At 38.0% G+C, this 26454-nt stretch overlaps 1 protein-coding gene across 4 annotated transcripts in view; it reads right to left on the reverse strand.

Annotated features, from left to right (window-relative positions):
* Nucleotides 1-2385: 2385 nt before the first annotated feature.
* ANKS6 (ankyrin repeat and sterile alpha motif domain containing 6) overlaps nt 2386-26454 on the reverse strand; it is a 46373-nt gene continuing 22304 nt past the window's right edge. The window contains exons 7-17 of one of the 4 annotated variants that reach the window (XM_048079582.2): nt 25415-25619; nt 24802-24851; nt 23566-23769; nt 21883-22048; nt 21054-21223; nt 17338-17527; nt 15782-15898; nt 12507-12574; nt 11156-11272; nt 10153-10249; nt 2386-3157 (exon numbers count right to left, since the gene is read on the reverse strand). In XM_048079582.2, coding sequence (XP_047935539.1) covers nt 3108-3157; nt 10153-10249; nt 11156-11272; nt 12507-12574; nt 15782-15898; nt 17338-17527; nt 21054-21223; nt 21883-22048; nt 23566-23769; nt 24802-24851; nt 25415-25619 — 1434 coding nt within the window. In that variant the 3' untranslated portion in view covers nt 2386-3107. Of the gene's footprint in view, nt 3158-6191; nt 8891-10152; nt 10250-11155; nt 11273-12506; nt 12575-15781; nt 15945-17337; nt 17528-21053; nt 21224-21882; nt 22049-23565; nt 23770-24801; nt 24852-25414; nt 25620-26454 lie in introns of those variants that run through there. The other 3 variants (XM_066992674.1, XM_048079583.2, XR_010829566.1) reach the window with 3 other exon arrangements.

Below are 26454 nucleotides of genomic sequence, written 5' to 3' on the forward strand. Positions count from 1 at the left end.
AGGACACAGAGTAAACAGCAAATGGGAAACAGCTTTTCACTTTTGACATGTCAGGACAGGTCAGTGAAGTGATAGGCTTAGTCTCCGAATGGTCTCTTTGTCCGAGTGAGTGCCTGCAGCCAACAAACAGGTCGTAACCTTCATTTTGCATCCTGTCTGGCACCCTGTACGCTTGCTTTGGATACCCCTGGGCATGCAAGTGCCAGCAGATGTCTGGACAACTGAATCAAGCTCCTGGGCTAGGCTGCTTAGAAACTGGTGTCTGAGGTTCCAGTGGCTGTACTCACTAGACCTCTGCTGACCGCAACAGAATTTATACAGCTACATGTCATAGACACAGAGGTGTAGGTGTTGGTCTCAAACATAACTCCTTGTTCCTCCACTTAGAATTGCAAATGACTCAGGCAGAAGGAACAGACCACCTTTTAAGAAATAAGTGCAGCACAAGATATGGAAAGTCCCCAAACTCTAAAAACGCACATTTTTGTTCCTGTATTAATAAAGCTAACTCTTTAGATACTGAGACTTCTGGATGGGACAGCATAAGAAAGCTTTTCTACCTGTTGGGTAGACAAAGAACCTACACTTGTGCTCCAATCTCCTTTGTTAGGCTTGTGTTCTCTTTAAATCTCTTTGCTGCTCATTCTTTGAACGTTTTTCCCTCACGTTCCCAAATTTATGCTGTTTATATCCTTGGTCACAGGGAAAGTAAATCCTAATTCTTTCCCATTCATGCCTTATAGGGGCACACCTGGTGAATTCTGAATTATTTTCTGCACAGAGAGGATTCAGCTAGAGAAATAAACCTTGCCATATAGCCTTGAGATTACTGCAGCCTTCTGGGCAGTGGTATATTTTAACTTAAACCCTCAGACTGCAGAAAGAATGCATCTTCCAACCTTTAAGCTGCCATTCAGTACCCTTTGGAAAAGGGACCTCCACCAGCCACGTTTTAAAACAAAGAACTCCCCCCAGCTCAGTTTATTGCAGGTGAGTATTTCTCCTTTTAAAGAATATGGTCAGCAAGCTCGGAACACGAATTGCTGAAGTCCTCTCACCTTCGGGTTTCCCTGTTAGCTGGCTTGAGCTAACTCTCTGCACAGTGTGTTGTTATTTCAAACCTGGCTGTACTGTTAACATTGGAAATGGCAATAGAATGACCACCAAGGGCCTCAGGGCAATAACAGCCCTTGATGATCATAACCAGCTGGTAACCAGCTTTTTCTGCCTTGCCCCTTTATAACCTCTTCTCCTCCTCCTCAGGGTTGGGCTGTGTTCAAGGTCAGCTCCAATGTGGCACAGCTGTACAATTAGTCCTTGGGCATTTGGACTGAAGCAGCAGTAAAACATTTCACAAAGAAGAACCTCTTAGCAAGCCACGAAATCAACACTGAGGGCTGGCATAACTTACCAGGACCAGTAGCTCTTGTTGAACATGCAACCGAGGAAAGCACTTCTTTTTTGCAGATTATTTCTGTTCCTTACACCTGTTTTCAAAGGCAGATTACATTTTTACACGATTATGGCTGACATACTTCACCAAGGCTGTCCTCTTCTTTTTCTTTCCACCTTTATTCCTTACTGTATTTTCCTTCAGTAAAGTCTCCACAAAGGTACAACATCACACCTTTCACCCTATATTCCTCTAAACTCCTAACCATAATAGACTGTTTCTAGTTAAGAAAAATGCCTCCCTTCCTAGCTAATTCATTCGACAGTTACTTTACATGCATATTTTTAAAAAGGTTTAACTTCTGAAAGTTATTGCGACATTTTTACTGTAAATAAACCCAAAGAAACAAAAAAGCCAAATGAGCAGTATTCAGTGGTTGCTACCTGTTACAGCTCAGCTGCTCTACTGGCTGCTGTTGGTACCTTGGAGCCTTCCCTCAGGTGGCTGAATCAATGAAGCCATCTCAAAATCAGCTGCCAAACCTGAGGCAAGCTGAGAGATAGCAGGGGCTTCACTCCTTTCACTGCTGCTGTTGCCTCTATTTGTCACTATGCGCACTTCTATCCCTATTTTTGCCAAACTCCACTAACACCAGAACAGTGAGAAGGAGAAAGGCAGAATTTTTAGATGCATAGAGAATTATTTGAAATCACTCCTCTGCATTGGAGCTCTAAGATCTTTTGGATTTTTCCTGCATTAAGTACCCCCTGGCTCACAATGACTTAAACCAGTGGTCAAGTAATGGATTTGTAAGATTTCAGACAGATAAAAAAATAGTATCAGAGGTTTCTGATTACTTGTATTGCAATTGCTCAATTAAAAAAATGTATTAAGCAGAAAATTACTGTACTAATCCTTTCAAACATAAAAGTTAAAAAAAAAACATACTTTGAAGATCTGCTGGTGTTACTGTTCAGAAAACCCAGACAACATCAGATAAATGGTTTTATTCTCAAAACAACAGATCAACAATATAAAATACTTTAATACTATTTATGTTTAAATATCAGTGACAGATTATGCAGTTCCTTAAATAAAGTGCTATTTTTACAAATAGGTATTTTGTGTTTACTTTTACTGCTGCTCTAACCTCTTAATATTGAGTAGATAAAGTGTATTTTAGTTACTGAAGAATGCAGCATTGCTTTTCCTTTAGACTCCTCCTCATGAAACCACTGTATTTTCAACTTGGACTCTTGTCTGTATTCAGCCAACAGTGGTATATTCAGCTATATATTTCTACATGTAGAGGCTCTCATAATTCATGGTAATTTTCATGACTTCTTCCATGCTTCTGTTCTTCTTGACTGTGCCCAGATAGGCTTCCTATGGGTTCTTCATCTATAGGCACTAAAAAGTAGGATGAAAACATGAATCTTATATGGCCATTCATTCTTCCTGCTTCTCTTTGTTCTTCTCAAGTCCAAACCACCGAAGCCTTGAACAATTCAACTCGTAAGTTGAACTACAAAAGCAATCTTTTCATTACTTGCTTTGATGCTTTGTGGAATGGGAATTATAATCGACATTACTTCAGAAAGTTCTGTACAGGTGCAGTTAGGACTAATGTTTCAAATTTTCCTTTGTACACTTGGATTGACTCAGCCAGATCCCAGACTTCACCATAAGAACAAAATCCTTTTTTTTCCAGTAGCTACCTCTTAGGAGCAATAGCTTCTTGGGGTTTTATAGAGCAGCCAGGTGCTGTAAAATAAAAGAATAAGAATAAAATCTGATAACCTACAGCCAGCAAGACTCACAGCTTTACTCGAAGAAGACAGACTAATTCCACAATTACCACAAACAGGTTTGTATTTCCTTATCTCATTGTTACACCAGACTCCAAAAACTTGACCCTGTAAATTCACTTTACTCATCTTAAGCCCTCTCCTGTATGGAGAACATATGAAAAGTCAAAACCAGGGGCGAAAAGGTCATCTGCTGCCATGAACCTTTCCAGTATCTCTCTTTTCTCAGTGTGCACCTTTCCATTTGCAAGTCTATACTGGTTTTGCTCTTATTTTTACTTCTTACTCTGCAATCTCTCTAACTCTCTCCTCTGGATAATTTCTATTTGGTATTTTTGACTCTGAATTCAGAAGTGGAAAGCAAATACACAAATCCCTCCCTGCTCTCTTCTACTTTATTCTGTCACATCTTTTTAAATACCTATACCTTTATCTGCAGGTATGTATGTGTAAGTATGTATCAATATGCAACATAAAATATTAGGTAAAGAGAAACTGGAAGATCAGAATTACTGCAAAAAATTAATATTAATCAGATTGAATGGCACCATATTCCTTTTTCATCATAGGCATAGTTTTTCTTCATCTAACCTGTATCTGCAGAACACTCAACTTATTCTTCCGGTACCTAAACCCTCCCTTTGTTCAGTACCACTGCCCAATGTCAGAGCATTCCCTTTTCTTCCTGCCTGCTATGAGAACAGCATTACATTTAGGTGAGGGAGGGCAGCTAGAAGTCTACAGCAAGTGGTGAGGCTCATTTTTTTCTTCCAAGTATTTCGATAAATTTGATATTAGAAGGCAAACTAAGCTAACTGGCAGTTACATTCAGCAAACTCCTCCCCCCCCCAACCCCCCCCCGAAATGAGGTTAAAAATGCCCTAGGAAAAGAAGAAAATGGTGTCCTTTAGAATATAAACCTTGGAGCTAGACCTTGGATTTCTTTTGCATGTCATTTTTGTAGTGACAAATTCTGTTACAAGTCTCAGACTTTGACAAGGGAACTCCATGAGCTATTTCCATTTTTCATCAGAGAGCTGAAATTTAACAGTTCCTTACATGAATTTTTTTTAACTAGCACACAGAATTTTATTTCTACTTTTAGGAAAGAAATCCTATTTCTACTTTTCAGGAAGAAATCAAAATTCTCCTATGAAGAAAGGCTGAGAGAGCTGGGCATGTTCAGCCTGAAGAAGAGAAGGCTCCAGGGTCACTTTCCAATACTTAAATACTTATAAAAAAACATGGAGAGCAACTTTTTGCTTGGGTAGACAACAGCAGTACAAGGGGGAATGGTTTTAAACTAAAAGAGGGCCAATTTAGATTAGTTCTTAGGAGGAAATTCTTTGTTCAGAGGGTGGTAAGGCACTGGCACAGGTTGCCCAGAGAAGCTGTGGATGCCCCAGCTCTGGAGGTGTTCAAAGCCAGGCTGGATGGGGCTTTGGGCAACCTGGTCTGGTGGGAGGTGTCCCTGCCCATGGCGGGGGGGGTGGAACTGGATGATCTTTAAGGTCCCTTCCAACCCAAGCCATTCTATGATCCTATGATTCTATAAAATCATTTTAGATTCAGTTATTTCGCTCCTTTTTGCTTTTTTTCCCACCAATATAATGAGCTTTTTTCATCTTTTTGTTTCCGATTTGGCAAGTTTGTATTGAGATGCAGCTCTCCCTCCATTGATGTTATTTCTTTCAGTGAACCTGCAGACCCGTGCCAGCTATGTTCAACCTCTTAATTAACTGCTTGATGACTGAACAGATCTTGATCGAACTCATATGCAATTAGTCCTGGCAACTAGGTATCCAAAAAGTCTGATTTGCTTCTTTACCAGAATCACATAAGCCAAAAGGTTGCCTTGAAGTACAAACATAAACACTTGCTGGGATAGCATCATTTCTTAAATCCAGACTTTGTGCTGCTGCTTGCTGTTTCAGTGAAGTCAGAGTACAGACCAAAGCAGAATGTTTTGTTTCTCAGAGCAGTCATCTTTTCACATGCTTCCATGGGCTGGTCACCTGCTCTAAATTTAAAAGATGAAGCAGCAAGCTAATTCTATGAGGGCTTTTTTTGACACAGTTCACTGGGTTATAAAAAAGCTCTATCTTCCTAGTAGTTCCTGTTGTCAGGAACAGGGTGACTAGAACACTTTGGCAATTTTCCAAGATAATTTTTTTCCCCTTGGAAACTACCAAAGTGTCAAAAACAACATGACATTCACACTTGCAATTAATTTGTACCAACAGAATTTTCTGAAGGTTACCAAATCATTTCCCCTAAAAAAGAGACAAAGGCAACATTCTCTGTGGAAGTTCTGTTTCGCCTGTTCAGAACAGGGAGAAGAACTGCAGTGCCCCAGATCCTAACAGCTTATGGGTCCAGTAGCCACTGCATTACTTACAGGTAGAGCAGTCATTTGTCTTATGCAGTTCAGGTAAGAATTTAAATACAGAGCTCTCACAGCCCGGACATACAGCCTAACCTAGTATCATTGGCAGCAGCCAAGAAGGAAGTGGTCTCAACATCCTTCTGACAGAAAACAAATGTATGTCAAAGCCTGCTGTTTTCTGCAAAGAAGAATCATCTCACTGCCAGCCCCAGGGGTGACACAGAACCTGATATACAAAGTAATCTCTCTTCCCACGGTGAACCTTACTGTAACTGAAGTAACTCAGCTGCCAAAATCTAACATACAGTTGACAACTTTTCTACTAGTTCTTGCAGCGAATATCATAGAGAGTTCAGAAGCAATGACCTCAGAAGGAGCTGCTCAACCAGGAGGTAGCTGAGGATGCAACAAACTAGCAATTGAGTTTGAACTGCCAAAAAAACATCAAGAAGAAACTGCAGTATCTTCTCTAAACAAGCCTGTTGTGTGAAATCAGTTATATGATCATGCCTTTATTTCTGATGGTATTGCTTTTACTTTTTCTGCTTATTGTTTTTTCCGTCTAATGCTTTCTTAAAGGTATAAATGTAAATAATTACTGCTCTTCTCTTTTTCATCCTCGAAATGTTCACATAGATGTTTTTCTTTTTCTTCTGCCTAATATCTTGAAGCAGGTTTGATGAGCTCCTAAGCCAGGGGCAGCAGCAGAGGTGCTGAGCTCAGGCATCGGGAATGGGGTGTTTCTTGGGGAACTGAAGCTAACTGGAAAAATGAAGCTGCTGATGTGGGAAGCGTGGGGAAGTTGTAGACAGTCATGAGTTTGGTGATGGTAGCCAGTCTGCAGACTTCCCAGAATTATAAGCTACATTCCCAGAAAGTGAGAAATTAGTTTCTTTTCCCCCGCTTTTTCATTTCTGAGCCTTAAGTTCAAATCTCATTTCATTATCTTCTTTACATCCCTAAAGGCTGGAAACTTCATAAAGGCAAAGCTATACTTGCAGCCAATTCATTTTAGGTACTGAGCTTTTAAAATTACTCCACATATTGAGCAAATCACAGTGATAGGTATGAAACAGTGACACTGACACAGTTGGAAGAGCAGGATATTACTATTATCCTATGAGCTACATCTAGCTTTCTGAAAGGGAGAATCATCAGGTGGTTTTCTTGCTAATGGTGTTCAGACACAAAGTGCCCAGAAAGGCTCCTAGGAAGAGTTCTAGAGAAACCGGTGGTTGTGGACCACGCAAAAAGCGTAAAAATTTCACATATTTTTCAAAGGCTCCTAGGAAGAGTTCTAGAGAAACCGGTGGTTGTGGACCATGCAAAAAGCATAAAAATTTCACATATTTTTCAAAGGCTCCTAGGAAGAGTTCTAGAGAAACCGGTGGCTGTGGACCACACAAAAAGCATAAAAATTTCACATATTTTTCAAACACATCAGACGAGGCAGCCTGTTACAGATGCCACGATGTCATCCAATGATTAGAGTGTAATAAGAGTGGGACTCATTCCAAGGTATTTTAACCTGAAGTAGTGGTTAAAAAGGTTATGAAACAAATGCACAAAGCAAATAATAACAAATCGCTAAGTCACAAGTTCTAGAGGAACTTAATGGTTAAGCAGCTGAACTGCTGAGTACAGAGTGCAGTTTCTTGTTTAAATTGGCAGGTAACTGAGAATTGATGAGAATTGATGTTCATCTTTCTAAGGGTTCCAGGGAAACATCAATCACAGACACAACAGTAGTAAGAGGCAGATTAGTATGAACTATAACAACTGAAATAGTGAACATTTGAAACTTTGTGGAAAAGAATTTCCTCATCAACCTAATGGAATTCTTTGAAGGTACCAACAGTCTCGTAGACAAAAGAGATCCACTTGATGTGTGCAGTTTTCAAAGGCATGTCACAAGATCCAAGGTTTGTTCTTAAGATAACAAAGAAGCCACAGGGTAAAAATGTATCTTGTGTGGATAACTTAACAGGTTAGAAGGTAGAGGACAGAAGGTGGGAGTAAATAATAATTTTCCGTAATGGAAAGATTCACCAGTAGCATTTCCCAGAGTTCTGCACAAGGACTCGGGATATTCAACATATGATTTGGAAAAGGGCATGTGGATTCAAACAAGAAGTTTTCTTAAGTTATCCATGTAAATAAAAACAAAGGCAAACAGAAATCTGGCAAAAGGACTTAATGAGACATCAGTGACCAGACAGTATCGCAGACAAAACTTGGTGAAGATAAAAATGAACTAATATGAAGCAAGGCATATTATATAAAATGGTAAGCTCTGAGCTCACACTCAGTAGATGATCCGGGTTGTAACACACAGTTCCAATAAGGATCGATTCAGTCTTCCATTGTAGCCAAAAAAGCAAAGTACTAGAAATAACTAGGAAAGGGCAAGAGAACTGAAAACAGAGAACACATCTGAAAAACAATGACTGTATTATGTGTAAATTAATGGTATGCCTACATCTTGAATATTTTACGGTATCTTCAAGTCTGAAAGGATATAGTAGAAAATGAAATGAGGATAGAACAACTATAGCAAAGGGAATGCTTAAGCAGCCTATAAAAGTCTTCAATGCAAAAAAAAAAAAATGACTGAAGAATAATGTCAGGTATCTGTAAAACCATCAGTGGCATGGAGGCAGTGAAGAGGAAACAAGTTGTCCACTATATCTTCTGATCCAGTAGGATGAAGCAAAAGACATTGCAAGTTCAAAACAAATGAAAGCAAGCAGCTCTCACACAAATGTCAAATAAGACCAGATGAAACAGCCAAACACAGCTGTATGAATCTTGGATCTGATTCAGTATAGCTGCTCGTATATTCTAAAACATTACACATTCCTGGAAATCACTTCGAGTTCCAGAAATTGCACAAGGGTCTCATTGCTACTTTTTACAATAAAAAGCAGCTTACCTGGTGCAGAAACTTCTTTTATCTACATGCTCTTTTCCTCCTCCTCCTCTGTTAGTGCTTCTGTTGCTGTCACTCAGCCAAATCTACTTCATGAAGCTCTCACACACAAAAACCCATAAGCTAGATCTCTGATGAGCCTCCTTGCAGCATTTTGTCAATTGGTCAGCAGGAGCAACTGTTGCCTCAATTCATACAAAAGGATGTTCTAGCCAGCTCTGTGCCACCATTACTGTTTTCTGCTGTCTTCAAGACACCAACAAGTTGCTTGGAGACACTTTACATCTGTATGTTTCTTCAGCTCTTGAGTAATTCCAGTTCACTGCAGCACGTCACCAAATCCCAAATATCAGCTTCTGCTCACCCAGCAGTACCTACAGAAGAGGCTCTTCAAGTCTGGGATGTTATCAAGAGACATCCAGAAGTTCCCACACAATGATGACAGCTCTGAGAATGGGAAGTAAGCTGCACTACGCGTACAGTGACACCTGACAGTGGCTTTTCAACCAAGCAGACTACACAGAACTCAGAAAGTAGCCTAACTACCCCAGCAATGCCCAGTTTTCCCAAGACAGCAGTGAGACCTACAGTTTGCACCTGCTTTCACAGATCTAGTGACATTCAGCTGATTGAGATTGGAACAACTGGGACTCACACTCACTATTTAGGCCTGCTAAAGCATACAATAGCTCAAATGTTATTTAGCATAACCACTAAACGAGTAGAACAATTTTGTGAGTGGATGCAAACAGCAAAATAAGCAGCTGAAGGAGAGTAAGAAGTACCTAAGAAGGTAAATTTCTCAAGGCCATTCAATGGCTTTCTTGTTCTTCCCAAAACACAGATCCAGAAATGCTGGTAGGAATAGGTTTTGCCCTATTTCTTGATCTTGAGTAACAGATGTATACCTGCCTTTGGCTCAGGTGGTTAGCAGGGCAGAGGTTTAAACCTTTATATCTAGGTGTGACGGTAGTAAATGTATTCATTTGTTGTGGGTCAGGAATGTCTTTCTATACATTTTAATAGATCTACATTTTTATTATAGATACTACATTTTAAAATGCAGGGTTTTATCCAAAAATGGCTAGCAATTAACACTGATAATTGGAATAGATGTATTCCAAACAAAGCAACTACAGGCAATCATATAAAAATATTGCATATAAAAAATAAATGCATACACACATGAATACATAATTAAAATAGCTGTTTAAGCCAATATACTAAATTGCAAACCTCAATTATACTGAATCTACCTGATCACACCAAGGAAAATTGTCTTATATGAACAGTATGCAAAAGCAAACTATGTATCATACAGAAACTCACCTCCCACTGCTGCCCTTCATCATATACTATAGTTTGCTACACTTATATCCATTTCCTGTGTTCAGTAATAATAAATGTGTAACAAAAATCTTGTGATCCTTTTAGATAATGCTGAGGTGTGCATAAAATCTTCAAGATACCTCTCTTTATCTTGAAATCTTCTCTACAGTCTCAGCAAAAGACACAGACATGCATCGATCATTAACCCAGAAAGTGGTTCCCTAGCTTGTTTGTCACATTCTGTCCTCTAGCTATTATTAATTAGAAGTACTCATATATTGTTCAATTAATGCCAGGTGCTACTTACTTTGGGAATGACCAGGAGGTCGTGTGTTACTAACACTACTCTCAAAGGAAGAGTGGAAGTTGTGTATAGTTTCTTGTAAAATCTGTCTCTCTCGTCCCTGTGAAAGAAAAATAAATTAAAATGAAGTATTTCTGTTTTACAAATTAATTTATCATGAGTTCATAAAAGATATGAAAACATGCATTTCTATGCCCAGAGAGTCACAGTGCACTACTAGGAATAATAACAAATCCTTACCTCCCAGATACGTAGAAAGCCTTGTGGTCATCTTTTCCTGAAACTGCCAGACAGCAGTAGAAGCATTTTCAGGATATTCTCCATGGCTATATAGCATGGAACATTACCCACCTCCCCAAGTTTTTTTTTTTAGTCTTATCACCTGCTGCTTTTGATTTTAACTTGGGGGAATTATCTTTATATTTTGTTTAGCTGAGCTTCCAGTATCACAGAGAGAAAATGAATATTGAAACTTAAAAAGCAGTTGAGCAGTGTCAGCAGGTGTAATTAAAGAGATGCTCCAGTCCATAATCTCTCTCTGATGCAAATATTGCTTATTCTACACCATTCCTTGAACTAGTAACTGTGAATATAAAATTAAATGGCATCAAAAATGTAAGGAATGAGAGAAGTGCTATTTATCTAGCAACAAAAAAAAAATCAAAAGGGAGACCTTTTTCATTATATTCTTTTTAGTGTCACTGAAATCAACATTCACTAACTGTAACAGGACCAATGTTCACGTTAGTGTTAGCTTCTCATATGATTGTCAATACTCTGTAAAAGAGCTGTATAGTTACTGAACTAGGAAACAGTTAATGAAAGAAGTGGGAATACCACAAAGCAATGTACTTTTAACTAACCAAATACGTTAAATGTTTTGTTTGGAAAACATTTGTTTAGCTTTTCTATCTAACATCTGCAACTGAATTTTCAAATGTATGTTGAATTAACAATACAAACAAACCTTGAATTAGTTTACTAAGCACAATACTTCAAAACATACCTTTCCTGCATTCAGTTCAGAAATAGCTGCCAGAATTTGCTGCCTTGATCCATCAGTTTTAATACCCAACTCTTTCAGATCGCCATCAGTAAGAGTAAGGAAGGCTTCCATATCCACCTGCATATGAAGAAGCAAAAAGTAGTATTTACCTAAGCGTAGATTCATTATTGATGGAGAATTTTTTTTTTTAGTTCTATAAACTCACTGGAAATATTGGTGAAACAAAAACATTTAATGAATTAACAGCACCAAATGGTACCCACTTTTCCACTGTGCTCTTAGGTTTAAATCTGCTGTTAATAATTCAGCTAATTATGATAATATGGTAACACATTTTAAATATTCCTAGATTTTATTGTTTTTAGAAAAGCACAGTCAATACAAAATATAGTCTCAAAAAAAAAATCCTCTCCTTACTGTAACAATTAGTTGGATAAGACAACAGTTTTTCTCTCTCCTTTTTAAAAGCATTTTTTGATTTTCAGAATCTTATGTGTACTTTTCCAGTGTCTCCTGAGGAAAACTTAGGGTTTGTTCATATATCAGTTTATACTATATAGAAACATCCATAAAGCTGTGATAAAAACAAACATCTGAAACTTCATATTGATACAAACTTCACACACAAAGGGTTTCTAAAAAATGCTTCCTTCTCTAAAACTCAAGGGAAGGATAATAAGCCCAGTGCGCTGTGATGCAGCTAAAGAATTTGTATGTGGTGCTGAATCCTGAACTCCGCAGCAGTGGCAATCTATTACATGTCTATTCACTGCCCTCTGCCTTCAAACAACTGAACACACAGGTATTACTCACATCTGATAATGTCTTAAACACTGTAATGAATTATTTTTGCTTATTTTCAGTAATGTGTCTTAATTCCATCCTTCAGGCAAGTCACTGTCACAGGTCTCATCTACAATAATGTTTAGGTTTCCCAAAAATCTCCTACTTATTCACAGCAGATAAGAGAAAACAGCCATCTCAGCGACTCGCACCCTGCTGCTCTCCATCTGCAAGGGAGATTCCAGCTGTGATTCCAGGAATGATACAGTGTGTCCTATAAACTCTTTATGCCCATTGGATACAGACAGAAAGAGAGAAATCAGGATTTAAAAACAGAAGGGGAAAAAAAATCTGAAGCATCTATCTATAACAAAATTGTAGATTCACTGTAAAAAACACTGATACTTGCAGTTTCCTGGAGAACTCCAGAAATACCACTTGGTCCATGTTTCAAGGTCCTTCAGCCAAAAATTGTTGTACAACTTCAAAGTTGATAATTTGGATCACAATTCTAATGCTATGTGTGTTACACCATACTTTTCTAAAACAGTATTTTTTTTTTAATTACCTCTTGTTCCTCAAAAATAGGTTGATATTTCTCAAGTGACAATTTTTTAAGGATGCCAGTCAGCTCATCTGCAAAAACAAAACAAAACAAGGGTCACAAAAGATCAATTTTAGTGATCTCTAAGGAGATCACTAACTGCTAAAGATATATTATTAAATGATATATTTCACACAATGACATATGATAGCAAAAACCCAATCACATTTACTCTGCATCAGAAATAAAAATATCGTTGTGTTCTCACCTAATTCAATATACTGTAATTCTATCTAATTGTACCTTGCTAGGATAAAATTCGTTTTTTGCATCCTTCTTTCTTCCCCATAAAAAGGATCTTAAATAAATGTACCTCTGAGGGCAACTTATGCACTTCCATGTCTAAAATGCAGGTGCTTGGCCCCAGATGGCTGATCCAGATCATGCAGTCTATAAAGCAAAACTCCTCAAGCAGGCACTGAACTGAATGAGGTATTTCTGTATCATGACCCAGGAAGGCAAGATGTAATGCAAGCAAATACCCAGTCACTCATTCAAAACCCTGATATAACAAGGGTATATCTGAAACTCTTCTCCTCAAGTACCTGGCATCCAGTCTTAAACACAGATAGCTTTAGTCCATCTAAGATGAAGCTTGGGCAGAATTTAAGTTCCATAAGCTTACTTTCCCAGGATAACGGCACTGGATATTGGGTTTCCTCTCAAAGAGCAAGGAAATTAGAAGATGGAGAACCTGATAGCAATTCTTAACACACATTTAAAACGTCATTAGCCAGTTAAAAGACAACTGCAGTTTTAGAACAACCCACTATTAACTCTCTTAATTACACAGTACCTCTCTCAATTCAGGGTCCTGTTTATTTTTATCACTTTGCTGTCACAAATGACTAATGTTTTCCCCCTCACCCTCAACAGTATCACCAGTGATCAACTGAAGAAGAGAATCAAAGTGAAAATGAAGAACACGAATGAAAACATTACAGCACAAAACAATATTAAATATACTCTATATAAACTCACATTTATTGTAAAGATAATCACCATTCCACTCCCAATTTTGCTTTTGTTTATTTCACTTCTTTGACTGTCCTATTTCTTTCACCACCAGTAGAAACATGAAAGAGAATTTCAACTCTCTAAGCTTCTCAAAAGACATCAGGTATCTTGAGATGAACACATTTTTCTGTTCAGCATTCTGGAAGCCTCCTTGTTCACACAGAAAAGCCCACAGAAAACTGAAGTGATAACTCTAGCTGAGTCTTATTTTTGTTAGAGTTTGGCTTTTTACCTCAAGGCCAATTTGTTTGGTATGCTTAACATGATTTGTAAGGGTTGACATGGTTTCAGGCTAAAAGCTTTAGCACCCTAACTGAGGTTAGTCCATGGGAAAAGATAGCCAGCGGTAAAAACGCAGTGAGAGAACTTCACACAGCTTGATGAAAAATACCATCTTAAAGAAATAAAATAAAAGTTACATTAGAACCCCTCAGATATATTATTAACTTTTTTCTTCTTAGGTTGGCTACCCTTCTCATTTTTCAGCACACTGGTGTGCTTAAATTTTAGGCTGGAAGAATACTGGAAGAAACTTCCAGGATCTTCAAAACCTAGAGACTTGCTGTCATAAATAATGTCATAGAGTGGCCAGTCACTTTCTTCTATTCTGGGAGCAACTGGAAGAAGCCTTCTACTGAAACTGGGGTGCATCAAGCACGGCATTGCTAGTCAGTCGAGGGAAGTCATTGTCCCGCTCTACTCTGCGCTGGTGCGGCCTCACCTCGAGTACTATGTGCAGTTCTGGGCACCACAGTACAAAGAGGACATTAAACTGTTGGAGAGTGTCCAGAGGAGGGTGATGAAGATGGTGAAGGGCCTAGAGGGGAAGACGTATGAGGAGCAGCTGAGGCCGCTTGGTCTGTTCAGCCTGGAGAAGAGGAGGCTGAGGGGGGACCTCATCGCAGTCTACAACTTCCTCGCGAGGGGGAGTGGAGAGGCAGGTGACCTATTCTCCATTATCACCAGTGACAGGACCCAGGGGAACGGTGTTAAGCTGAGGCAGGGGAAGTTTAGGCTGGACGTCAGGAAGAGGTTCTTCACCGAGAGGGTGGTCGCACACTGGAACAGTGAAGTAGTCACTCCACCAAGCCTGTCTGAATTTAAGAAGCGATTGGACTGTGCACTTAGTCACATGGTCTAAACTTTTGGGCAGACCTGTGCGGTGCCAGGAGTTGGACTTGATGATCCTTATGGGTCCCTTCCAACTCGGGATATTCTATGATTCTATGAAACAACAATGGTGACCATCCACCACAACTGCTGGGCTGAGGCTGAAATCCTGATGGAGGGACCACAACCTCCCCAGGCAGATGCTTACACCCAAACAGACCTCAAGAGGAGCAGAAGAGCTGCCCTCAATTGCAGGGACCATTTAGTAGATAGGCAATTGGCTTGAAGGTCGCACCCAGAGAGTGATGGTCAACTCTATGTCCAAGTGGAGGCCGGTGACGAGTGGTGTCCCTCAGAAGGTCTGTCCTGGGACTAGTATTGTTTAATATCTTTATGAACAACAGACAGTGGGATCGAGTACACCCTCAGCAGGTTTGTAGATGACACCAAGCTGTGTGGTGCAATCGATACAACAGAAGGCAGGGATGTCATCCAAAGGGACTTGCACAAATTTCAGAAGTCAGTCCACATGAACCTAATGAGGTTCAACAAGTCTAAGTGCAAGGTGCTGCACCTGGGTTGGGGCAATCCCAGATGTGAGCACAGACTGAGAGAACTCATTGAGAGCAGCCCTGCAGAGAAGGACTTGGGAGTTCTGGTGGATGAAAAGCTTGACATGAGCCAGCTGTAAGTACTTGCAGTCTGGAAGGCCAACTCTTGGAACTAGGGGGTTGGAAATAGCTAATCCTTAAGGTCCCTTCCAACCCAAACAACTCTACGACTCTTTGATAAACAACTGTAATTCTAATACTTTCCACAAACTTAGACAACGTTTTCAACTGTAGGCCTTTCAGGATTTCTTTTCCTCTTTCCCTCTTCCTGTATTATACACAAAGTTTGAACAACCTCAGAATCCTCTCTCTTTTTTTTTTTTTTATATCTTGCACTGCATAATGTTTCACTTTTGCTTTTTCACGAAATCTTTGTTTTACTTATCCTATACCCATACCTAGTCTCCTTACCTACATCTTTATAAAGGTTCTGGGAGCTTTGACACATTACTCCTATTTAACAACTATTAGTACTATTCTATAGGAGTAGGGTAAAATTACCTTTCTCCAAGTTTTCACAGCCTCCTTTTACTCTCACATGGTTTCTTCTTTCATGATTTTCTACATCACTGGTTCTCAGAATAGGGAAAAACTGTTGATGGTCCACCAACTGATTGCCTAAAAAGAAACCATGCGCACTTCTGAACCACGCTGCCTACTGGTCCTTCACAGTGATAATCAGAGAAAATGAATTAGAAAATTAATTTAAATTTTCTTGAAATAAAAAGAAAAAATTTAACATTGCATAACTTACTCTTCTGATTACTGCTGGGCCTCTGACTTGCTGCTCCTGAGTAAACTCACAGTAAGAGAAGCCCTTGAATTAAAGGACCACTCAAGTATGAAAGCTCACAAGCACAATGAACCCCAAACTACTTAGGCTTCTCACAACCTACACTTCTGCTACAGAGGAAACTCACTGTATCATGGCACTAGCGGTGTAGTCATAAAGCCCTGCTTCTCAAGGGGAGAGTGTAACAGCTGATAGCTCGGAGAATTCCCCTTCTTATCCAAGAACCAGTTCTCTTTCCTTTATATATTTCTAAACTGACAACTCTTACGTTATCAAGCCATCATTATAAAATGGCACTAAAATGTGAAAGGATTTTCTCCAGCAGTCAGTACAATATGTTACAGCTAAGCCATGACAAGAGGACAGAAAGTGGGTCAAATACCACCTCCTTTTAGTGTCAACTACAGGGAAGTACAGTGCCAGTACAAAGTTAAAATAAACAAAAACAAAAATCAATCCTGACACTTGCAAAAAGAAACAAAACCCACCAAAAATAGGAAACGTGCTTCTTGAAGAAACTAGATAAAAGGTACCCACATCTCTTATTTAAAAGATTCTGAGTCACGTTATTTTTCTCACTTTTTTGAAATGTTTACAGGGGCAAAAATATGAAGTAATTGATATCCTGTTTCCAATATGGTAAGAGAACTTTTTAAAATAAACGTAATTTAGATCTAAAATTTCAAATTAAAAGGCAGTAATGTCACTGGAAAAGCAGTAACCTAAAATTAAAAATAAGGTCAAAATAAGGTTACTTTTTGCAATTAAAAAAAAAAACCAGCTCTTAAAAGCAGATCCATGTACCTATGAATTGTTATGAAACAAAATTGTATTTCTGTAACGAAATATGAAATGTAATGAATGTAATCTTCACTGAATTTATTAAAAATACATTTTCACTTCAAATTTGGAGAATGTACATTTTCTAACCTTAGTAAAGAGCGGAAAATCAGTATTTAAGCCACAAAGAAGGAGAGGGGAGAGAAAGGATGTGCTGTAAGACTGGCCTACCTACGTGCTCTATGCTAGCTTTGAGATGGTAATTATCTCCCTCTAAATGGAAGAGATTACAGCTTTTGGAAGCTAAACAGACATAGCTACTGCTGGAATGTCAGTCCCAAATAAGAAAACTCTAAGGTATTTTTTCTAGAAAGAAAACAACTCTCACTCTCATGCTGGTAAACAATACTCCAGTACAATTACAGTTTTAAACACTATGTGCTCTTGATACATCAATCTCCTGTAATTACAGAGACCTACTCACCATCTTCTGTAATAGTACCACTGCTGGAACCGTTGCTCTTGGCCTGTCTGTGAGAAGAAGAGAGAGAGGACTCCACGTTGTGAACCTTAGGAGACGGGGAGGGTGATGGGGAAGGCGTGAGAGTTGGTGATGTGCTTTTAGATGTAGATGAAGTCCCAGATGGAGGTCTTTTGTTCATCTCCAGTTTTTGCTATAGTTAACGATATAATCATTTCATGAATGAAAAATAGAAAAAAGGTGTTTACCTATATATGATGCTTCAATATTATTTACGATTCATAGCTTTATATTATTTCTGCAGAGCACATATTCACAACTGGAAGTATCTGCTTGATTCATACTGAAATACTTGGAGTAATACTGGCATATCCCAGGTGAGAGTCAGTCCCTCAAACTCATTAAGGAAAACACATTTATTAAGGCTGCTATTTTGGAATAAGAAAATTATTTTTCATAAAGCAGTTCTACATATAAGCCTTATAACTACTTTGTATAAAAGCTGAAGTTATTTTGACTCAGGTCAACAGAACAGAGGTCTTTTTCACTGAGAAATTTAATCAAATAAACAAAGCCTCAATTAAAGCTTCTCAAAGTACATCAGATGATATTTTAAAGTAACACTTCATGCTAGATTAACAGAAATAAGTAGCAAGCACAAACCAAGTTTTAGGTGCACTTAAACACCTTGCTTCACTGGAATTAAAGTTTCCAGTCAATCCTTAAACTTGATATTATCTAACATCAGTTAAATGATTCCAAATTTATTAATATTTTACAGATATTTAATTAATGTGGAGGCATGGAAATGGGAAAATTAGTGAATTATAAATAAGTAAAAAAAAAAAACAAAAAAAAAACCAACACACCAAACATGTGTAGGTATATCAGTCTTTTCAAAAAATAGTTAATGTAACTCACATCCTAAATTCCTAGATCTACCTACCACTTCAAACATTTTGATGTTTGCACTATATGACCTACGTGACATTCTCCTGGATTCCTGAACTCAGAGTTTAACTTAAAATACTTTTGTCAGTCAGGATGCTACAAGAAAGACATAAGAAAAACACTGAGGTAGGTAACAAGGCAAGAAGGAGAGAGAGTCTGTGACTCCTGGCTCTCTAAGTTTTGTTACTGTGCTGTGGCATAAAGGGAGCATTTGTAGTTAATCAACAAGATGCAGATTAAAAAGATAAAACTAACTTAAGTTGGTAGCATTCTTCCATTACTCTGTCCTACACCAGAATGCACTACGCCCGCAGCCCTGCATTTGACTAGAAGCATGATACAGATTTGAGAGGTTTCTGCAGAGCACTCTGAGCTCATTTCTATGTTTTGTCCCTTGATACATCCCCAAATTTCTCTCTGTAGTCTATTATTTTACATTTGTGCTTTAAAATGTTCCTCCTTCTTCAGTGCATTATCTGTGTTTATGTAAATTACATCACTCTGTAAATTGTTACTCAGCCTTTTGCTTCTTTTCTTTAAGGCTTGTACAATCTTTACCCTCACAGACAGCTTTTGCAAATGGAGCAGTGTAACATCACAGCACTTTTTAGATCAGTTATTTCCAAGTTTAGACAGCATGATCTTAATGGGAGGGCACAAGCATTTCCACGATGGGTATGGGTGGTAAATTTTCACCACTTAAGCTGTTTATTACAACCACAAAGTAGCTTGCTTAAGCTCTTGCAGCCAGTGTGGATCCCTATGCAATTGCATACTGCCAACAGAAAACTCTTGTTCATGTATCATGTCTGAGATGATTTTCTGGACATCTATACTGAGATCCACGTTCATTACTTTTTTTTTTTTTTTTTTAAATCAATGAGTAGAATGAACTTCATTAGATATCTGAGCAAAGAGCACTGAAAGAGTTGTTGCCTTTCCAACACACAGGCATCAATTCTATTTAAAAAAATTTTCAACAGTATGATGAACTACCTTCCCAGAAGATGATTTACAGGGCATCACTACTCTCTAATTCTCTATCCCCTAACGTCTAACGTCTTTCACTGTGAGTGGGAATAGTAATTAAACTTCTTACTTGCAGCATTGCTGTAATAACAGGCCCTAAGATCTGCAGCTCAAAAGTTATAGGCACAGGTATTATCTCTTAATAGGCTAACTAATATAATTGGGGAAAAAAAATGTAGTAATATTTTTTGGGCATACAAACTTTCTGAAATTATTTCCAAGCTAAGATGAGCTGAGAGCAACTGCTGGGAGTTTAATTAGAAATATATTGGTCAGACCACCTCTGAAAGGAAAAGCACATGGTACCTGTTCAGTAAAGGAGACTTTACGGAGTGAAAAGGATAATGAAGTGGCTTTGTCTACAGGAAAGAAAGAGACAGATCATTTATAACCTGGGGAGCAGTTATGTGGGTAGAAGGGAGAAAAGATTATGAGTCCATAGCTTCTGGGGTCCAGCAGAGTTGTAGATTTTAGCTCCCAATCCCATCTTTGAAAAGTGACTTGTAGTCTCTTTAGAATCAGGGCTGACAGATCAGAGATGAAGTAACTGTTCATGGAAACCGTTCTGACACTGGCAGTTGCACACTTTTCTTTTTCTGACCATTGTTTGCCAGAAATTTCACTTATTAAATCACTAAACTATTTTGTAACTTCATTTGTCATCAAATTTAACTTATTAAATATATACTTTGCTTATTGTTGCCATATAAGACATCACAGAATGAGATAGCAAAGGTAGTAATCTTGTATTATGGCCATTTTTGTTTCTTGAGGCACAACTCTAAGAAGAATCTCACGAACAAATGCAAAGAACACAAAACAAAATAAAGAATTGTTTGGAGATTCCACAAGCAAAAAAACTGAGAAATTTTGCTCTTGGTCATGTATACTACCATTTGCAGAATACCAGACTTTAGAACTAAAACCCGGAGTCATGTGCTTTCTTTCTCTTGCTCTCTGAAATTTAAACTTTCCCCATGTGAAACAACAGAAGTCTGTTACGATCACATCTTCTGTTACAATGCTACTCTCTAACTTGTCTCTGTGAAGAGGAAAGATTTTTGATCTTTACCCTTACAAATTTTGCACTATACAGCTGTTAGCTTCAAAGTACACACAAAAAAAAAAAATGGGTAGGTCATGAGGGCAAAGCTATTTCAGGAAATTCACAGGAAATTCAGCACAGATAATATAGCCTGCATTCGTGAGCAAAACCTGGCTTTGGTAATGACAACTTAATGCTCATACTGTTTGAAAATAAAACCTCGTGGATGAGTACATGCATACTGTTGGAGTGGACAGATCCCGGTACGCACAATCTCATGTTCTTCACTCAGGTTGTGCCTTTGGAGGGAAACTGGCTATACCATTTCAGAGGAAAGCTCAGGAATAACTAACATGTAAAATGCTGGACTCAGTCAGGGCCATAGGAAGAAGTCATAAGAAACCAAAATAATAGTACACATTTACCCTAAGATCAAGTATTACATTTATTGTTTTTAAAAGAGAGTGAAAATAATAATAAACCAAAATCATATTTTATTATGTCTGACCTTCTGAGAATTTGTAAAGAGAATGAAGGTTTGTAGAGCTGAAAAGTTTCCACTACTGTAGCAGCTTATTCATTCATTTTAGGCTGTGCAATGTCATGCAGTTTTCTTTATGAATCACCCATGACTGAGGCATGACCTATTAAAATAAATCAATTTAGAAGCAGAAAAAATAGCATTCATCTGTACCTTTACTACATGGCCATTGCCAACAGTTTGAGCACACTGCAAATCAGACAGGGTGGATGAAGGAGTTGGCTGGACTGGACTATTCTGTTGGCTGGGCTTCTGTTCAGGTAAGCCTGCTGCTTTTCTTCTCTGGGCTGCGATTTGAGACAAAACATTATCTGCACTGCCACCTAAGAAGAAAAAGAAACCAAACACAGAGTCAAGGAGACCATCATTTTTAAAAGTCTGTTAATTCTCAGTTTACATTTCTCCACCATTCACTCCCTCTTCAAAACTGACTGCATTAAGTAAGAGACAGAACTGTAAGGTTCAGGTCTATTCAGCAACTTTCAGCAAAGGAGACAAAAATTAACCAGGAGCCAGCCTTGCCTATACACACACACACATAGTTTACTTTCATACTCTTGGATGTATTTCATGAGTTGCTTCACCATACTTCTTTATAGAAACAATACAATGGCAGATACAATGTTTACTCATTTTTAATTAAAAAATATTTTTAATTTAAACAAAAAGCAAGCAACACATGTAAGCTCCATGAAATACACGTAGCAATGAACAAGTATACGCCTAACCCACCATGGGTGGACTCAGTAAAATCAATAAGGTTTCTCTGAGACAGGGGTTAACAAGTGAGATGTGAGGTTTTGTTCCCTTACATAGGTATCCAAAGTTCAGTCCTGTTCCAACAGCTTATAGAATTTTCAAACATGCAGCACTACAAGCCCTCAGAAGACGTTTAATTTCTTCTACAATCATGAGAAATACTTTTTTTTTGGTGAACCACATTCAAATGACTTTTGTATTAAAAACAAGAGAAGCGTGGTACCTGATCTGTTATGCAGTTCTCCTCCGTGCCTGTTAATTCCTGCAATGTTATTGGATCCGCCAGAAGAATGGGGAGAATGGTTGAAGTTGTTGGAATTTGAAGGAGATGCAGGTCTTCTTGCAAATGCTGGTAATTTGACTGGCCTTGTACCTTTGCTAACAGACATCTGGAGAATAAGAATAATTTTTTATCTTTCTTATTTGAGCAAAATAACAACAAAAAAACTTCAACTACTATTTTATTTATTGTAAGTTCAGAAACTTTCTCTGTAAAATACTCTTATCTTACATTTACAAATACATTTATAAAAAACATAACGTATTGAATATATGTAGTTATATAAATGCATGTAATATATTGAATATATATCTTCAATGAATGACATGATATAATAAAGGCATTAATTCTCCTTAACCTTTGGCCAACATAAAATGTGCATATGTGTGATGCACTTGAGAAACAATATAGAAAATATTATGAACGGTGGCAAAAAAAAAAATCACATGTAAAATTTCTTTCATGCAGAATCCTTTTTTTGTTTGTTTCTCCTATCTTACAGAACAGACTTACTACATTTCCCTCCCCTACACCCTGATCAACACATTTCTTTCCCTCCAGAGGGAACCATGGCTAAGTTCTCCTCTACTTGCCCTGCTCCTCATGTGCTCCTCACGGGACCCAACTATCCACTTACAAACATCTTACTATAATCATTTACTACAGCCATCCTTTCCAGGATGATGAACCCAACTTTACCTTCCTGGGATCTACCACTTGCCTTCTCCACCACACTCCACCTAGATTTCCTCTACTGGTATTAAAACTAACTTTCAACTAAAATAGGAATACAAAAAATGTCTAAATGTCTACTAAAATGTCTTTATTGTCCCATTTCTAGAACTGACTAGAAATACAATTCCAGGCTAGTAAAATAAACTTTTCTTTAACCTTCGATATTAGAGTCCTAATTCAAGGAAGCAAGACCTTCTCTTTTTTCCTATGAAAGCAAAGGTTGTCAAGGTTGTTTTGCTTCCTGCAAACAAGGCATTTTCCTTCTGTTTTGTGTTTTCACTACTAAAAAAAGTAAAATCAGGCAAGCTCCTTCTATAAAAATTAAGACTTTATTCAGACTTTTCCCCCTTTTACACTATTTGTACTGAGTCTGTACATCTTCAAGCCAATGTGACCACTAATTGCTAGTTTTATCACATACCAACCCTTTAAGCATATTATGTCATTATATTTTCATATAAATTGTATCTCACCAGTATTTCTTCTCTTCCCTTCAGGTCCTAAAAATTGAGAAGCTTCTATCCTTTTCTTCTCCCCCATGCTGTCTTCAAAACCAGAGCAGTTTCTGCCACACTAGAACGACTGTGCCTAGTTTGGCAACTAAAATGTATGGGTGTAACCCGTTGTCACTTTAGCAGTTTGCAACAAATTCATTATGGCTAGACATTATTCTGGTTTACAGCGAACAAGTAGTTCTATTATATAGAGACCTTTCATTCTATTGATGTTCCTTCGACAGAGACATATATTCTTCTTAAACAGGAGATCTTAAAAGGACAAGCCATTACTAGAGACAATAGATTCAAAATCATTTCTAAACACAAAACGAGCATGGTTTGCCAGCCAACACACCCTGGACATGATATTTTTTCACATATTTCATTCACTTACCACATCAGAGTTCCCACTGCTGTTAAAATCATGCTTGATCACTCTCTGTGGCCAGGCAGTTCTCATCTGTTCAGCTTTGCCATCTTTGTTGATTCGTGTTCGGTCAGAATTCCAAAGCTCAAAACTCGAGGGTGGTAAGAAAGGGGGTATCACTGCTTTCAGTTTATCGCTGGGCAGCCTGGTAAATGGAGCACTACTTCTCAACTGAGAGAGGAAAAGAAAGAAAGGGAAAAAGAAAAGAGACTCTTCTTAGAAAGATATCTGGGAGTTAATGATGTAGTTTCAAAGTTAAATAAAAAGATGGAGACAAATGCATTTTTAAACAAAATTAAATGGAAATGAGATATAACAGTAGTATTTGTGAAGATGTACAACATATAACAGACACAATCCAATGTTCATACTGGCACCAGTAAGCAAGCTCGTTCATTCAATACAATGAATACAGTTCATTAAATCATAGAAGCTGTTTCTTTCTTCATTCATTTCAGCAGGAATGTTAACAAGTAGTTTCCAAAGAAATAACAAACAGGATGCTTGGTAAGGTTCTCTTCTGTGAACTCCTAGATAAAACACCTAGAAATAGGGAACAAATATTTGTTCCCCCGCTACGTGTATTCTCCAGAAAAAGAAGAGAACCACAAAAATGACACTGGGTCCCTGAAGTTCTGCCAGTCAGTCATATCAAAATTTGCTCAATCTTCTTAAAAGAACACATAAAAAAAAAAATCAACAGCCAAACTTAATGACATCTCCAGGGAGTAAACTGTGGGGGAACTTAACGCTCCAGCGTAACAAAAATAGAAAAAGAGTAATATAAGCACACCTCCCAAACTAAGTATTTCATGGTTTCCTCCATTATTTCTCAGTTTCACATTGCACTGTGTTCCATGTTTCCCTCATAGCATACTTCTTGTCAGCTGTTCAGTCTACTTTACTAATTCATTGCTGTTCATACAAAGGTACAGACAGCTGTTTAAAAAAGTTCTTGAACACTTGAAGTGAAAAAAGTATCTATTAAGAGCTGCCATACTGTACTATTTGTAGTACTTACTAGTCTACAGAACTACAGATGTACCACAGCTTGTCAGTTCCTGTTTAGTGATTATCAACAACTGATAGCTCTCTTTTTAATGGTGACTTGGATAGCAGGTTAAAAACCAAAAACAAACAAGAAACATGTAGCTGCATGATCTTCTGAATTGGACTGAAGATGCCAAGAGCACTGCAACATACCATGGTTGTCAATAATTCATCATTCTTCCCTCCTTTTGCAGTGTTTACACCTGAAAAAAAACATAAATGAAGTGTTATTATCTGCATGCCCCTGCTACTTATTCTCAAGGGTAGCTTTTGTTTTCAAACATTCAACAGCTGTATCCCCTGTAAGCACACACAAGCAAATTTTCCGCTGAGACTTTTAGTTACTTAAATTAAAGTTAAGCTGATAATCTTATTTCACATCACAAACTGGAGGGGTTTTGCACAGAGAGCATAATTTCACTAGATGTGCTTTACAATTTGGGTTTTTCTGACCTTTTGTCTCAGGTTTATTTTTTAACATAAATCGGTTGTCACTATAAAAATCAGTAAATCAAGGATACTAACAACTTTTGATTGAGCTGCCTCTCCTGTCAAATTTAACGGTGCTTGCTACAGAACAGTAACATTGCTACATTAGCATTTTCCTGCTGAAATGATGTTGCAGGTGTTCAGCACAAATACACTATGTGATTTTTCAGCTATATTAAACTAAATAAACACTAAATCAATAAATTAGAAATAGTATCACCTTGACTATCCCCACGAGAGTTCACTTCCCATCAGACAACTCTGGGTTTACCACTACCTTTGTTATTTGTGACCCAAGCTGTAGGAGCATCAGGGGTTCCGGAGGTGTCTGTATCACTCTGTGAAACTGCTTTTATGGTGGAATTTAATGAAGATCCAGGCTCATCAGGAAAAGGCCCAAACTGATTGGAAGAAAACCCGTGGCGCAACGTCTGAGTCAGCTTCAGCTTGCGGAATCGATTGGACATCCTGCTCCACCAAGACTAGATTGAGAAGGAAAAAGAACAAATTAGTTCCAACTGAAAGAGGAAAAGAAAAGTACAATTAAGTACTCTTTACTGCAGTGGTAAAGGAATTTTACAGAGAAACTACAAAAGCAATGTTAAAATGGTTTGCAGTCATCAACAGAATCCTTCCCCATGATTTGTATAGGTAAGATTTACCTTTCTCCTTATGTTTCATTTGGCAAATAGCTTACAATATTTTTCTACTGTATCTAGAAAGACAAGTTAGATAAAAGCATTAGGACAATTTGAGTGGGAATTTTTTTGCAGCTACATGGCAATTTCTTAATCTTACAATAAACTTCCAACTTCACCATCCATTCCAGCACTCTCTGACATCAATGAACTGGCATACATGTTTTCTTCTTTTTAGAGGCATGCACGAAAGTTTATCTGATCCGCACGAAAGACTCTCCTTAAGATTTTAAAAACCGGTGGCAAACTGAAAGAGTTCTAATAGCACTCCTATCAGAATCAAGATTCGCAATACATATGGTGCTGCTATACAGTTAACTTAAACCCTGTCAGACTGGAGGGACTGTAGACTGACAGGCAAGAAAGACCAGCTGTGAAAACAGCACAAGCCTAAGGACTACTGCACCTATAGCTTCCGCCCATACAGGTATTGTATATGTGGCGATTGTCTGAGCTTTGCTCAAGAATTTATGCAAATAGATTACAGATTTCTATATTTTTGTAGGCAGATGATATAAAATGCTTCAACTATTCAGGATGATTACATTTTTTCCTGTTACGTTTCTCCAGACTATACAAGACTTATAAGTCGATATTAAGAAAACCCATGCAGTCCATT

Source organism: Anser cygnoides, chromosome 2 (assembly GCF_040182565.1).
Source record: "Anser cygnoides isolate HZ-2024a breed goose chromosome 2, Taihu_goose_T2T_genome, whole genome shotgun sequence".
Taxonomy (NCBI): Eukaryota; Metazoa; Chordata; class Aves; order Anseriformes; family Anatidae; genus Anser; species Anser cygnoides.